We start from the raw sequence: 15,752 nt of genomic DNA, 5'->3' as shown, positions 1-15,752 counted from the left end.
GCTCCCTGATCTAACATTTATCCAGTCAATATTGGGGTAACTGAAATCACACATTATTATAATGATGCCCAATTTGCCAGCTTTCCTAATTTCTGTAAACATTTCTTCATCTGTCTGTGTTCTGTCCTGGCGGATGGTAGTACAGCCCTACCAGTATACTCTTCCCCTTCACATATGGAATTTCTATCTACAAGGATTCCACACTGCTGTTTCATGTAGAATATTTATTTTGTTTGACTCCATTCCTTCTAGCATATAGCACAAGTGACCAGCAATTCTCACACCACCCAACTATCTACATGCCTAATGATCGAATCACCAACTACAACAGCTGTCCTAACCCTTCCCTCCTGGGCTGAAGTTCCTGGAGACACATTCTGAGTGTGAGAGGCTATTGCATTCCCTGGTGGGCAGGTCCTAGCTACAGGATTATTCCTACATCACCAGGGTGATACTCTCCTTTTAGGAGACCTCCCTCCTACTACTACTACTACCACTATTTAGCATTTCTATAGCGCTACAGGGAGCTCCCGGACTGGAGTTGGGAATTCTCTACAACGTCCCTATAGGCTTCCTCTGTGTACCCTCCCTCCTCTAAGGCAACATAGGAGCTCCCGGAATGGAGTTGGGAATTGTCTACAATGTCCCTGTAGGCTTCCTCTATGTACCTGTCTGTCTCCCTCAGCTCCTCCAAGTCTGCTACTCTAGCCTCAAGAGAACGGACTCATTTTCTGAGAGCTAGGAGCTCCTTGCATCAAGCTGTTCATTACTTTTAATCTTAGCAATTATAACTTACCAGCTTCAAAGCTAATCATTTCCATCTGGGTCTGACTGCATAAACGTCTGACAAAACACATCAGAAGCACAGCTCCTGGCTAAAATCAGTGCACATCACCTCAGGGAAACAGTGTCCTCCATGGCCAACCTCAGAGCCAATGAACTCACAAGGCCGCCATGTGAGCCTCAGTGCATACCTTCATCAATCATTACTGATAGATTCACCAGCTACTAAAGACTTTGCCTTTGGATAAACAGTTCTGCGTAACCTCTTCGCCTATTAAACTTCTGGCCACACGTACTCCATGGATCACGGAACAGCATAAAGAGGGTTACCTATAGCTTCAGAATCACCATACACCATGCTTGCATCTCTCCTGTCTGAGGAGAAAGTGAAGTTGCTGACATGTTACATGGTCCGTCTTTGTTTATTTTGTACAGCGCTGCGTAACCCTAGTAGCGCTCTAGAAAAGTAGTAGTAGTAGTAGAAATGTACCCACTATTTACCCATCCTCCTTCCCCTCCACAACCAACAGTAGCTAACTATAATTCAGACTGAAGAGGAGCACAGTACTTTCTTTACGCTTTATTATGTACGTGCTGTTTGCTCCCTCTTTTCACTCTCATCCATCTGTGCCCTTCTTTTGTCACTCGTAAATTACTCATCTTGATTAATGTAACTCACTGTATGCAGGCTTACCACTTCACTCTTTGAAACAACTTCAATTAGTTCAATCAACAGCAGTCCACCTTCTCCATCATGTGAAGCCTTTTGACTATATCACTCCTATGTTTTATCAAGAAAAGTGGCTACCCCTTTCTGCACGAATCCAATTTAAACTTTTAATCCTGGTGTTCAAATCCTGCCTCCCAACTGCCCCGGACTACCTTTCCCAGCTCCTCATTCCCTACACACACTCTCATTCACTGTGCTTCACAAAAGCTGGTCTGCTTCAACTTCCCCCTCCCTTTGTCATCCAACTTGAATGCACACGTGCATCAGCTATCAGTTATGTTGGTCGCAGACTTTGGAACGCCTTGCCCTCCCACCTTCGCTCAGAATCCTTCTGACAAATTCAAGTCCTCTCTGAAAACTCACCTCTTTTCTCTAGCCTATCCTGCTCACCACTAGATTTCATTCTGCCTCCCCTAGCAACATATTTTCTTTTATTCTAAGCCATATTTTGGCATACAGTAGTATATCAGGCTCTGTAAATAAATAAAAATTAATATCCAACACAAAAATGCCTATACATGATTAGAACAAGAAAAAAAGCTTACCCTAAGCCAGAGGAGAGCTCAGGTACAGTCTGTCAGATTACACCACCCCATACAATGTAAATGCATTCCCCTGTCTACAGAGAACCTCCGTTAAAGTTAAGTAACTTCGCTATTTCAGAAAACTGCTTTTTTTACATGTTGATATCCACACCACACAAAGATTTCAAGGGAATGTAGTGCGGGCAGGACTAAAACCTTATTCCCTTCCCTTTATGATTTCATCGTGGCTCAATACATGTCAAGTACATCTTTGAAATGTATGTTTTGTGTAGCAAGAAAGATGCCATGTGGTAAATTTATTATTCTGCTAACGTGAACATTGGCAAGATGTGAGAAAGTGTTACCCCCTGGTAATCAGGATGAACTGCAATGCGAACCACGCGACCACCAGACAGATGACCAAAATCTGGATCCTGGAACTGTGCAGAAAAAAAAAAAAATCAGACAAAAGACTTCAGTTAAAAAGGCACTATAACAAATAACAATGTAATGACAATGGAAGATACAGTGCTTTGGTCAAGGTCACAAATAGCGTCAGGAGGGAGACCTAACACTGGTTTCCCTTGTTCTGAGCCTATGGCTCTCAATTACCCTTCTCCTGAAAATCTAATCTAACCTTCCTACCTGTTCTGATACTGTCCAGGGAATAAGGTCTCCAAAGGCTTTCTTGCCCCGTGACAGACTGCTCATGATGGACTGCCGTGAGATCTCCCCCTCCAAACACACCTGTTGGCAATGGGAAGGAGACAAGAAGAACTTATCTACTGTTGCTTTCAATTCATTCTCATCTGCTACAAAGTTCTTTTAAGAAAAAGCCTCAAAATGTATTTTTCCAACTTGGATGCCCTGACCAGAAAGAGCAGGCGAGCGCGGATGGAGGATTCACAAGACAGACAAGTTAGAGACTGAAGCAGCACTTCAACCCAGTGAAGAGAAAGCTAGCTTGGAATCTTTACCTGCATGTATACTGGTGTTAAAAGTACTTTTTATTTAAAAGTTATCTTCCTGCAAGTTCTATGTTTCATGCTTCCCTTCACCCTTCATACACCCACACCCAGAAATACATGCTAAAGTTTAAAGTATAATGTCATGCGCATCTTTTTTTTTAGACCACTGGGCTTTTGGCCATCCTCACCTGAACAATGGCAAGTACTTCAGGCAGGGAATTCTGAGTGGGTGGAACCGGTGGCAGAAGACAGAAAAGGTGGTGAGCAGGAGCATCTGACAACATCTGCAAATCGTTGGGAGAATTCTGCAGGACCACAGAGCAATATGTCAGAAGAAAGGAGCATTTTAAAGTCCTGAAGCCAGTCTTCAGCTGTTCTTTACTTTCATAAACACCACACTACACAGTACCTTATAGAAACCCACTGTGACAAATGTCAGTGCAACTGAACACAGCTGACAGCAACAAACAAGAAGTTTATGATCTGTAATTCTAATTCATTTTAAACATATAGCAATTGAATGGGTCAGCATAAAGTAATTACCTGGCAGTCAGTAAAGCAGGAAACAACAAAATTTGCCTTTTCAGTCTTTCCAGTTTGTCTGTCTCTCTGGTCCTCTACCATTTTCGATAGATGAGTGATTAACTTACCATACTAGAAACCAACAGCATCCCCTCCACCCCCATGTCTTTTGCCTAGCCTCTCAACCCTAAACCTACCACTATATCCAACCAAAGCATGTCTAGATCAGAGCTTCCCAATCAGGGTCATGAAATGGGCAGACGCAGACCAGGGGTTACGTACTTTCTTCAGATGTATCAATTTGAGTTGCAGTTGTAGAAACATTGGTGAGCGCAGGTCTAGATTCCTTTACAGTAGTGGTCTCACTATCTTTGCTGGCAAGCTATTTCAAAATCTGTCTTTCTTTTTCACTCTTAACAGATCCATAATTAATCCAATACCTTGACACCCCCCCCCCCCCCCATGTCTTACCACATGTGAACATCTTAAAGCAACCAAAAACAAGAACCCAAAAGCTCTCACTCTTGCAAAAGGATGGCCATCTCTTAAAGACCTCTGTAAAGCAAGTCACCAATTCCAACCCCTTTGCAGCTACCTTCTGCTGGAAGAGTCATGAAGATCTTAATACGTTTCTCTCCTCTGTAAACAATTAGTCAAATATCTACTGTGACTACTCTGCTCCCCAAAACATTTCATTCTTATTAATCCTACTTCTGACCACAAGCAAAATACTCAGCCACTGAATTTGCTACAAAACAGAAAACAGAATATTCCAATAAGCAAGTTACCCTACGCAAAGTACCTACCTATAGCGATACCTCATTACTGTATTTTCCTTATTAACTAGCTTCATTCAGACTTCTATTTTCAATAAATACCAAGTTCTAATCCTAGCTACAAGCTCCTCTGTTCCTCAGTCCAGCTAATGTGCTCAGATTATCAGCAGCGTTACTTATTCCTAACTTTAACAACAGAAACATTCTCCACTGTACATCTGAATCAGGAACCAGTAATAGCTTGCTGCCCTAAACATCTGGCAAAATATGAGCGACTATAACACCTATAATAATGGTAATGGAATTCAAAATGAGTAGTATAACACAAAGGATCACCTTAATGGACAGAGGTGGTAATACAACCATGTGACAACTTGCATGGAACACCATGCTTGCAAAAAGGTTCCGGGGAATCTGCACAAAGCCATAGTTCAAGTCCTCTGCATACACTGGCAGTTACAGCACTAATAAGAATGCTGTGTGGAATGGATGGGCCTTTTTGACATTTCTCTGTTATCATTTACTATAACCTTAAGACTGTTTACTGACGTGACAGATGTGCTAACCATCCTCATGCATCTATTCATAGTAACTGGAGTGAAAGAGAAGGAAAAAAAGCTGTTTTACCTTGTAGTGTGAAGCTACATAAAGAGCCATGAGTCTCTGCAGGAATGTCTCCGAGGCCTTGTGGTAACAGAAAAGTGTGTCTCGGTTTACATAATATCTAAGCAGAAAGTTAAAGAAAACTGCAAAGAGCTAGAGCATTTCATAGACAGTGCTCCTGAGTAATCTGTATCACTCAGGCTTCATTGGAAGCAGGATACTTGGAACTCGCCCATTTTATTCTGTACATCTTCATTAACGTACACAATGAAGCAAATTCCATGGGCACAGACACACATATTGACCATCATTGTAATAACTCTTCTTCTGTACTTATCTTCACTGTGCTTGAGTAGAGGAAAACAAATCAAAAAGTAGATTTGTTTCAGGTGTGGGGAAAAGGATGAGGAAATGGGTGTGAAGGACCGAGATGTGCTACAAGGATGCAGCACTTTACAGATAACTGAGGGGGATACAGGTCACAGGACTCAGGTAGCGGGCACCCAGATATGATTCTTGTAATGTTCAGACAATCCAGGCACAGCAGGTCATTCAGCCACTTCTCTAAGGGGTCTCCAGGGGCATATCGGATGGACTCCTGAAGAGAAACCTCATGCAAAGTACGAGCTGTAAACATTTGAAAAAATAAAACACAACATTAGAAGTTGTCTGGAATCAGGACCAGCCCAGCAGCTCAGTAGCAGTGCTGTGCCCCTTTCATTTATTTCTCTGTCCCTCAAGGGACAACAGATATTGGGGAAAACAGGTGGTAGGGTTATTTGCATCACGCCCGGGAACCTTGTCTCTCCTCCCCCTCTGTCCTTCCGCAACATTTGAAATCACTGAACAGCCAAACATGGTCCCCCTTCCCCCACATTCCCTGCTCAGCAAACTCTTCTCTGAGGCAGACATCATCCCCCTGTTCAGCCCGCCTCGAGATTTCAAATACCCTATGTACTCTTCACATGAAAAGCTTAGAGACCTTTGCTTTGGGGGGGGGGGGGGGGGAACAGGGGTTTTATCAGGCAACAGTGACACCTAGTGGCCAACATTTAGCAGCCAAGCTTGCATAGTTCCAGAAGGAGTCCTGCATGGACCCTCCACCTGTCAAAGACGGTCACTGCTATGAGCAAGCTAAGGGGTTAAAAAAAAAAGAAGAGGGGAAAAATCCTTGACTAGCTGCAAATGAAGGCTCATCACGCCAGATGCTAGCCCCAGTTCCAATTCAGCTAAAAGTTCAAGGGAACAGGAGAAAAAAGATTGGCCAAAAAAATAAACAAACTTGTCTGACATCACAAAGTGACATAATATTTTCTCCATAGTCCTGAAGTGTTTTGGACTGAAACAGCCAGTCAGGAGACTAGACTGATCCCTATCTATGCCAGTAGGATTAGGCTCCCATTTGCCTCTAGGACAGTGGTTCACAAATGAGCCAATCAGGTTTCGACGATATCCATAATAAATAGGCATGAGGCAGTGCATGCAAACTTTTCTTATGCACATTTATTGTGGGAATCCTGAAAACCTGACAGGCTAGGTGTGCCTGGGTTGAAAACCACTGCTCTAGGAGTTTGACCATGCCACCTTCCTGTTCTCATCTCAGGAAGGTTTCAGCACTAAACTAACCAATAAGCTGCTTATTAAATTCTGAAAATGGAACTGTGTGTCAATCAAAGAAACTACTGAAAACAGTATATCACAACAGCCTTCGATTTCAATCCTCAGACCAGCCAGGACTAGAAGAGACCCCAATCAAGCCACGGTCAAGAAAGAATTTTATGCACCAGCTGCTGAGAAACTCGACACACAGAAACAGAATATGACAGCAGATAAATACCACATACCTTACCGTCTGCCCATGCACACTACTATGAAGCTCTCTCCACACATGAAATCAGACAGCACTGGTGCCATACCTGACGACAATTTTGTGGTCATAGTCGATTTGTTCTCTGCTGTCATGGTGACCTGAGACTGGGCACTCTGCTGTCTCAGCTGCTGAATCAGCTTCAGGGACAAGGAACGGCCAGTGCCCTCATACCTATTACAGCAGGGTAAAGAGTTTTATTTACTATTTTCTACATTTATATTCCGCTTTCTTTCCAATTCTAGGCGGAGTAAATGATGGCATACATATGTCATTACCATAAATACAACATAAAACTAAAATAAAACAGAAATTAGGTCTTACCTGAATTTTCTTTCCATTAGTCCTTCCCCACTATTCCAGAACCTGTGGTGATAGTTGTGACCCAACCAGCAGATGGAAAGAGAACTGAAAACTGAGCTGAGACATATCTCTCTTGGCATCCAGTTCAGCTCCTCAGGATTTACGTAGACAAGCAGTAAGGAGAGACTCAGAACAAACACAAGCTTAAACAACTCGCTAACCTAACATTAACCGGTCGAGCAAACATGTGTGGACCTCTCTCATCTCTGGACAACTTACAGAGAATATAAGATATGCAGGAAGCAACATGCAAGGTAACAGTCGTTATTTGACCCATTACTTTGACTGACTAAACATCTCAGAAACCTCATGTGGGCCTCTGGAATAGTGGAAAGGATTAATAGAAAGAAAATTTATCAGGTGAGACCTAATTTCTTCTTCCATTACACATTATGTAGCTTCCACCTATTCCAGAACCTGTGGGATGTTTAAAAGCAATCCCTAGGGATCCTGGCGCTACTGCCTTGAAGATTGAAGTCTCAAAACTTCTACAGTACTCGACAAACATATGCAGTGTCGACCACATTGCCGCCCTGCAAATATCCACCAGAACCAGTAGTCTTCACCCAGGATGTTGCTGTACGCCTCGGAGAATGAGGCTGCAAAATCTGAGAAGCCTGCTTCCCCACAAGAAATAAGTTAGTTAACATGATAATCTCAGCCATCTAGCAATTGTGGGCTTGGAAGCCATACGGCCAAGCCTCTGCTTATCAAAAAAGCACAAACAAACAGTCTGTACTATTTGCGAAACTCCTTCGTGACTTCCAGGTATCTAATGGAGGACTCTACGCACATTGAGAAGCTTCAAGGAAGAATACTGAGCCTCTTTGTCCTGCTGCGAAAACGATGGAAGCTCCACAGATTGGTTGAGATGAAATGCCGATACCACTTTTGGAAGAAAGGAAGGAACCATGCAAGACCCCCACCTCCAAAAAGCAGAGAAAGGGATCCTGACAAAAGAGTTAGACGCTCCAAAACCCTATGTTCTAACACAACAGCCACCAAAAATGTTGTCTTTAGCATAAGATGTTTCAAGGAGGCCTTCCTGAGTGTCTCAAAAGGAGGGTTTTGAAGAGCCCGAAAGACTAAATTAAGGTTCCACTCTGGACACAGCGTACGAAAGGGAGGCTGCAAGCATTGAACAATAGCCGGGTAAGCCACAAGAGATGTCTTCTGTAGTCGGCCCCTGAAACAGGCCAAAGCCGCCACCTAAACTTTTAGATAACCCTACGCCAATCCTTTCTGAAGGCCTGCCTGGAGAAATGCTAGGATGTATGCCATCTGTGCAGAGAAGGGAGAAAGTCCACGCTCAAAACACCAGCCCTCGCCAAAGGAAGGTCACCACCACCACCATAACATTAGTAAAATATATTTTCATGCTGTGGCAAGTCCAAAGAGCAAAGCCCTGAACTGGAAGTGACAGCCCAGCACCACAAAACACAGAAAATTCTGATGCGGCAGCTATATAGGTATATGCAAGTACACCTCCTTGAGACAGAGGGCAGTGAGAAATTCTCCCACTTGAAACGACGCTATTACTGCTCTTAATGTTTCCGTGTGAAAGTGGGACACTCTTGAGGCAGCGGTTTAGACCTTTGAGATCTAAGACTGGACAAAAGGTGCCTTCCTTCTTTTGGACAATGAAGTAGAATGTCTAGTCCCTGTTCAGCCTGCGGAACTGAAACAATGGCCTGGAGTGACAGCAAGGAATCTTCAGTCGCTGAAGCTTGACTGCCTTTAATCCCTTTCCATAAAGAGACTTCAAGAAGAAAGGAGCAACCGGGCAAGAGAACTCCAACTTGTAACCTTCTGTAAGTAAATAGCATCCGACAAGTAGGCCAACCCCACTTCTAGCTAGGCATTATGGCACCTGTCTTATGTTACAGACTGCTGATGCCACTTCAGGCATGCTCTAGCCATGAACGAAGTGCACACTATCGCTTGAAGACCCAAAGAGGCCACTTCAAAGGCTTGTTTCAGTGAGCCTTCTAGCTTCCTATCCTGTAAGTCATTTAGGGCAACGCCCCCTTCCAACAGCAAGGTGGTCTTCTTAGTCACCACTGTAACAAGGGAATCCACCCTGAGAAGTTGCAATTTCTCTTTCTCCTCCGGAACCAACGGGTAGAGGCAAGCCACAGCTCTTCCCACTCTCAGCCCCATGCCTGGCAAGACCCATTCTGCTCTACTCAGGTCTTGAATGTCTGGATACATCGGAAAGGCCTTAGAAGGACCTCTAAAAGCCACTCATGATTGACAAACTCCGGAAGCAGAAGGCTCCTCAAAGTAAAGCACCACCAATGCCTCAGAAATAAGAGTACTTCCAGGCTATCCCCCTCCTCTAGAGGGAGCTCTCTCTCCTAATGGCTCATTCAATGATGGCTCCTCTGAATAGACCAAGATCACATCAGATAATGAGGGATAAACAGAGATGGAGTGGGCAGATGAGGCTAAACGAGAAACCGAAGCACCTTGCAGCAACTCTGACTGTTCCTGCTTCAGTAAATAGGCCTAGTGTAAGAGCAATATAAACTCCAGAGAAAACAAAAATGCCGATGCAGTTGAATGCTCTGTTGGGCTCTGAGATTGTTAAATGGCGGCTGTGCTCTCTGTGAGGCGGCTTTTCTTCACTGCTAGTTGGCCCCGACAAAATGTCGCCCATTCCAGCGCTTTCCTGCGTCAAACTGCACATCAGCCATGCCAGAGAGCCCGAAGTCCCTGGCATATTCAGATGCTACAACAAATCCAAAGACACGCTGCTGCTATTTCCCCCCAACATCCTGCGGGATTCCCGGCTCGCACGCACTGCAACACCCTGACACCAATCGAGAGGTCCCATAGTGAGAAAACCACTTAACTGCCTCCGCAGGAGTCGTCATTCACCTCCATCTTGCACAAGCGCAGCACACCACAGTCCCAAGCGGTGAGTCAGGATCCATCCCCTGCATCAAGCAGAACTTGCAGCCCTCCAAGCGGTTCCGGGTCAAACTTTAGTCAGACTTGCCACTGCTGGCTGCTCCCTCCAAGCTCACAGTCTCCACAAGTCTTATCCCAGATGAGAAAGAAAGAATCAGGAATGATACTCTATTCCACACTCTGCAGTAAACCTTTTTCTTTCCCCTTTCTATTTTTTTTTTTTTAAGGTTGTTGTGCTGGAAAAAGGAGAGCTCCACAGGGAAAGGTGAAAGGAGGGAAGAAGTAAATTCGCAGGGCACCAGAGACAGGGATCTGAAGACCTCCAGATGGACTCTGCAGACTCAAACCACCCACAAAGCTCCACTGGGGACCAGGAGCAAATCACTCAGGACCAGAGGCTTAAATGTGTGTCCATCCACCTACTGGAGACAGAAAATACCGAGGAGCTGGACTGGATGCCAAGAGAAATATATCTCAGCTCAGTTTTCAATTCTCTATCGCCACCTGCTGGTTGATGGATACAACTATTTCCACAGGTTCTGGAACAGTGAGAAGCTATGTAATAGAAAACCAATTTTAAAATAAAATCAGTAATAGCAATATGTCTCGTACCATCAGAACATTATAACAACGCACATATCGTTCCATCAATAAGACAAAATCTGAGTCTCTTCAAGCAAGCAGACCATCAGTCGTCCATAATTACTATCAAACAATTATAAGGCTGGAGCTTAAACTAAAGTACACAGGTACCAAAATATTCAATCATGCAAAACTCCCCATGAAGGCTTTCACCACCATCACATTAGATGTGCTGCAGAGTCTACACAACAAGATAAAGCAAATCGTGCACCTCACCCATTGATGGTTGAAGCCATGAACACCAAGTACGGGCCGAGAAGATTCTTCACCAGTGGGAGAGGGATAGCAGCTGCCTCATCAATCACGACAAGTTCAGCCTGTCCCAATTTCACTGCATCAGCAGGATGGATGTACTGCAAAGTAGAGATACAGTTCCTTACAGCAAAGTGCCATTTCCATAGCATCTCTCAGTGGCAGAGATTCCCTCCCCAGCAACACACTTGCTTAGTCAGTGTTTTGCTTTGTGTGTATTTTTTTTAGAAAATCAAGTAACCCTCCTTTAAGAGTGCCAAGCTGTTTCTTAGAAATAAGAGGAAGCAGTAAAGCTAAACCTCTTCTCCTTTCACTCGTTTCATTTGTTTGTTGTACATTTATTATCCACTGACCCCATGTCTTTTAGTGGATTCCATTAAAACATACACAATCAACGTTTAAACAGAAATATATAAATAACAATGACTTACAAGTACTATTACTTCATAAAACTACCGCTTATCAACTCCCACTGGTGGATAATACAATCCACAGCAGATGTGTGATTTTTAGATGGAAATTGTAAGCATCTGATAACTTACAGACTTCAGCCAGCAACATATTCCAAATCTGTTGACTGACAAATATGGCACAACTCGGTCAATTTTGGCAGTTTCAGTGAAGGAACTTACAAGTGCAGGACCAGGAATGTTTGCAACAAGCTTCTTTATGAGATTTTATTACAACTAATAAACAGGGCCATAGCTGCCATTTTTTTCAAACCCTAGCCCAGAGCCCCTTCTGCTGTTTATGCAATAATTATAGTTTTCTAGACCCCAAAGCAAGCAGAGGTCCCAGTGAAGTGGATAAAATAGCAGTTCTCAAAAACCTAATATCCCCTCAGAAATAAAATGTCAATGAAACAGAAGATGATTAATAAATATTTTAACTACCACTCAAGGCAAAGAGATTGATAACTCTGCTTTCTTATAATTTACGATTTACTAAAATTTGATATACCGCCAAGCGTTCGAGGATTTCGGCAGTTTACAAAGAAAGCAAAAACAGAAAATCATATTACATCTAATTACACCTTATTACTCTGCATTCCCAGGTATGTTAGTAAACCTTTCACTCTTTCTCAGACAGTAAATTGAATGCCAATTATATTAAAAAAAATAAATTTTAAATAACAATTTACATTTTTTCAAAACCATTTCCACTCATATAATTTGGGGTAAATTGTTCCACAAAAGTAAGGGCAATCCATGCAAAAGCACTCATAGGTGTGGATTCCCATCGAGCACCAGCAGCCAGTGGTAAGTTCATTCTGTGGTCTTGCAGGATCTCAAAGCCCTTGGTGTGAATGGAATAGCAAAATTACTCAAATAAGAAAAGATATGTTCATAGTATGCTATATGAGCAATAATTTTAAAATGAATTCTATAGTATATAGGTAGCCAATCAAAAATTCAGGAACAAAAGGTTAATTGTGAGGGTATATCATGTGCCCCAGTCACAGACAGAATCAAAAAGCAGGGCTGGAATATCCAGACTCTGGCAAAAAGTATCCCCTTGATCCCTGAGGCTGCTGCCTTTGTCATCTCGGTCTTTGTAAAACTGAACAAAGGTTACCAGAATATCCTGCTCCTTGGGAACTGATCATTTGCCCCTTTAATGAGTATAATGGACTGGGTCTATGCTTACCATGGCAACCTGGGAAACCGAAAGAAGGAGGAAGAGGAGAATGGATTCGATATAAGGGGAACTGCGCTGCCTATGACAAAGATTTAGGAGTCCTTTTACTAAGGTGTGCTAACAGATTTAGCATGCGCTAAATAAGACGCCCATAGGAATATAATGGGCATCTTATCATTTAGCACATGTTAATCATTAGCATGCGCTAATCCATTAGCTCGCCTTAGTATGCTATTCCCAGTCCCTAATAGAGGAGGAATTAGGAAGAGTGTGGGTTTCGGGAGAGTCAACATAAATTAAAATGAACAGTTGAACTGTTGTTGTTGACAACTTATCTTAGAGTCTATACCTTTTTCAGATATTGTGCCTGTCACAATATGTTGACTTGAAATCCTTGTTCATTGTGCAGTTCAAATGTTCTTTAATAAAGTTTTAAATTAAAAAAAAAAACTGCAGCAAATCAGCCCCTCACCTGGATGGTCTGTCTGTGCTCCTTAAACACATTTACTCGGACAACTGCTTTCTCAAACTCGGGATTCAGAGACTGAATAATCTCATAGTCTAAATGTTCCTAAAGAAGAAAAAAAAACAAAGAGCTGAAACATTCTAATTATCAGACACATTTGTCTCTCCTGCACAACCTGTAAAAAGTTTAGATTAGTTTATTTAATCTTTATATACCACCCTTCATAAAATCAGAGTGGTTTACAATCATAATATTTAAAAAATAAAAACATAAAAAAGGAAAGGAACGCCAACTCAATATAGAAAAAGGAGAAAAGATGTAAGTACAAAAGAATTCATTTAGATAAAATAAGAAAGGGCACACCTAGCTACACAGGTACGCCAACCAGAACTTCACAACTCAAGGCCAGATGAGTAAGCATGAGTGAATAAATGCACCTTTAAACCAACTTTAAAGAGGGAATAAGATTACTCAATGCAAAATAGGATTCCAGAGAGATGGTCCTAAGGAGAAGGCAGCTGGGTGACGTGAGCAGAGTGGGAATTCTTAACCGATTCTGATTTGAAGGACGAAAGGAGTATGTTGGATATGGGATAATCAAGGAAGATAATAACGAAAGAATCTGTGTGAAGAGTATTTTCTGTATAAGGATCAAAACTTCATATTGTATATGGTGAGAAATAGGAAGTCCTGATGCTGTTTAAGTATCAGGGAAATATGACTGAACCTTCGAAGACCTGAAAGAATATGATTAGCAGTGTTCTGAATCAATTACAATCTTTTAATTTGATAAGATGGTAAAACCTACATAAACGGTATCACAGTAATCTAGTTAATGGTCAGCCAGTAGAGCTTAAAACGAAGAATCACACTGCTAATTATGGGTAATACTCTTCAACATACCAAAACAAATTCGTCTAAGTTCATAAAACCTTGAAATTCATTTAAATATTGTCAACTAGCTCTACAGTTTTAACATCCAAACCAAACGTTTGCCATGCATGCTCATACAATAGCAATTTGTTTTGATTCGGCGTTTCTGCTTGCTCCCTTGGGCTGTTCAATTGGAATACTCCTCTAAAGGCATCAAATTTTCATTCAGTTACACAGGGTTTTAATTCTCTTTTCAACTGGCCCACCTATTGAGGCTCCCAAGAACATCTAAGAACTGCTGTAATGGGTTAGACCAAAGGCCATCAAATCTACTATCCTATTTACAGTACCCAATCCAAGTCACAAGTACCTGGCAAGAATCCTAAACACGCACCCCAAAACTGGTTTCTAGGTGTCACTATTTCTGCCTCCGTCCCTGCTGTCTTTGCAGAATCCCCAGCACCCGGCTAGGCCAAAGAGGGAAAACTAGATCCCTCATCTTTCATATGACAGTGCTCGGAAAGTCCCACTTCAACTTCCTCACAAAATATTTTGAGAGGCTTATCGATTCATACCATAGAACAGAAATACAACAAAGGTCACTGAAGGTATGTTTATAGGAGAAAATATTTTAGTACTGTTAAACAAGTAACTAAAAAGAAGCCCTCAGATTCCTGTTGGCTGTACTGACCTGATACTGCATTGCATCAAACCCTTTAAAGACAAACTCAAAAAGGGTATGAAGGTTATCAGGACTCGGCGATGTGACAAAAATGTTGGAGTACCTGTAGAAGAAGTGAGCAGAACACATCTTAAGTCTCTTGATAAAAAGAACAAGTTATTACTAAACCTATATAAAATAAAACTGAACATATACCCAAATGCCACTGCACCCGCAATAGCCAGTCCTAGGGCAGCTGATTTCCCACGTCCTCTGGCTGCTGTTAAAGCTACTGTACTTCTCAGGGTCTTCTCTGAGATGGCCTCAATGAATTTCAGCACTGCCTTAGCCTAAAGAACAGGACATGGAAAAAAAAATCTCTTGCACTGGCAACAAAATGTGTGTATGCAAAATCTAGAAAACTTGTAGCCTACTTCGATCCTAATTCCTAACCAAGGCAAGAAAAATTACCTCAGACAGTATTTTGGTATAAGCACTGTACTAACACTGTATATCATACCAAGAACTAAAGGCACTCAAACAAAAACAGAGAATTAGAAAGCAATGAAGCAACAGAGATCATTTCTTCACATGAGGGCTTCACTACTAAGTGTATGATTCATGTGTGAGTTGACAGCTATATCAGGACTATTACCCGGCAGGAAGAGCTAACCTAAATGCCTTAATCTCATGGCCCAATCTCTTCAAGTGATGCCAACCTGATCAAGTGTTTTACAGCAATCTACCAACACCCCCACAGGCTGTGTATCCTGAAGACTCTCCTTCAAGTCCTTTAGTTCCATTTCTAGAGGTGAAAGACTGTCCTCCTGAAAAACAAAAAAATAAAATATGTACTACTGAAGCAGAAGGCATTAGCAAGACTATTAACACCACAACTTCCCAGACAGTCCCCATTCATGTCTCTCAGTCTTATTCCCATTTCCTTCCTTTTCAGGTGCTGACTGGAAAGTCTACATCTGTCTATATAAATAGGCACACACAGATACAATACAAAGTAACTACGCATATCTCTCTGTCTGTGTACATCTTTGTGGACGTTCAATTCCACAAACCTCTAAATTTCAAAATTATTTAACAAAACACTGCAAATCCTCATGGTCAACGAAAGGATGTCCACACCTTAAGAAAAATCTTTTTAGCTTGTTTTCCC

At 42.2% G+C, this 15,752-nt stretch overlaps 1 protein-coding gene across 2 annotated transcripts in view; it reads right to left on the bottom strand.

The window, feature by feature from the left end:
- Positions 1 to 15,752, bottom strand: part of NAT10 (N-acetyltransferase 10) — a 62,564-nt gene that overhangs the window by 37,450 nt on the left and 9,362 nt on the right. For both annotated transcript variants that reach the window (XM_030200767.1, XM_030200766.1), the window contains exons 8-18: positions 15,301 to 15,408; positions 14,798 to 14,931; positions 14,612 to 14,705; positions 13,054 to 13,152; positions 10,908 to 11,044; positions 6,823 to 6,947; positions 5,383 to 5,533; positions 4,931 to 5,027; positions 3,194 to 3,310; positions 2,683 to 2,784; positions 2,403 to 2,477 (exon numbers count right to left, since the gene is read on the bottom strand). In XM_030200767.1, the coding sequence (XP_030056627.1) occupies positions 2,403 to 2,477; positions 2,683 to 2,784; positions 3,194 to 3,310; positions 4,931 to 5,027; positions 5,383 to 5,533; positions 6,823 to 6,947; positions 10,908 to 11,044; positions 13,054 to 13,152; positions 14,612 to 14,705; positions 14,798 to 14,931; positions 15,301 to 15,408 (1,239 nt within the window). The remainder of the gene's footprint in view (positions 1 to 2,402; positions 2,478 to 2,682; positions 2,785 to 3,193; positions 3,311 to 4,930; positions 5,028 to 5,382; positions 5,534 to 6,822; positions 6,948 to 10,907; positions 11,045 to 13,053; positions 13,153 to 14,611; positions 14,706 to 14,797; positions 14,932 to 15,300; positions 15,409 to 15,752) is intronic.

This window comes from Microcaecilia unicolor, chromosome 4 (genome assembly GCF_901765095.1).
Source record: "Microcaecilia unicolor chromosome 4, aMicUni1.1, whole genome shotgun sequence".
Classification (NCBI taxonomy): Eukaryota; Metazoa; Chordata; class Amphibia; order Gymnophiona; family Siphonopidae; genus Microcaecilia; species Microcaecilia unicolor.
The sequence above is the reverse complement of the archived record's forward strand: the minus strand, read 5'-3'. Positions and strand labels throughout refer to the sequence as shown.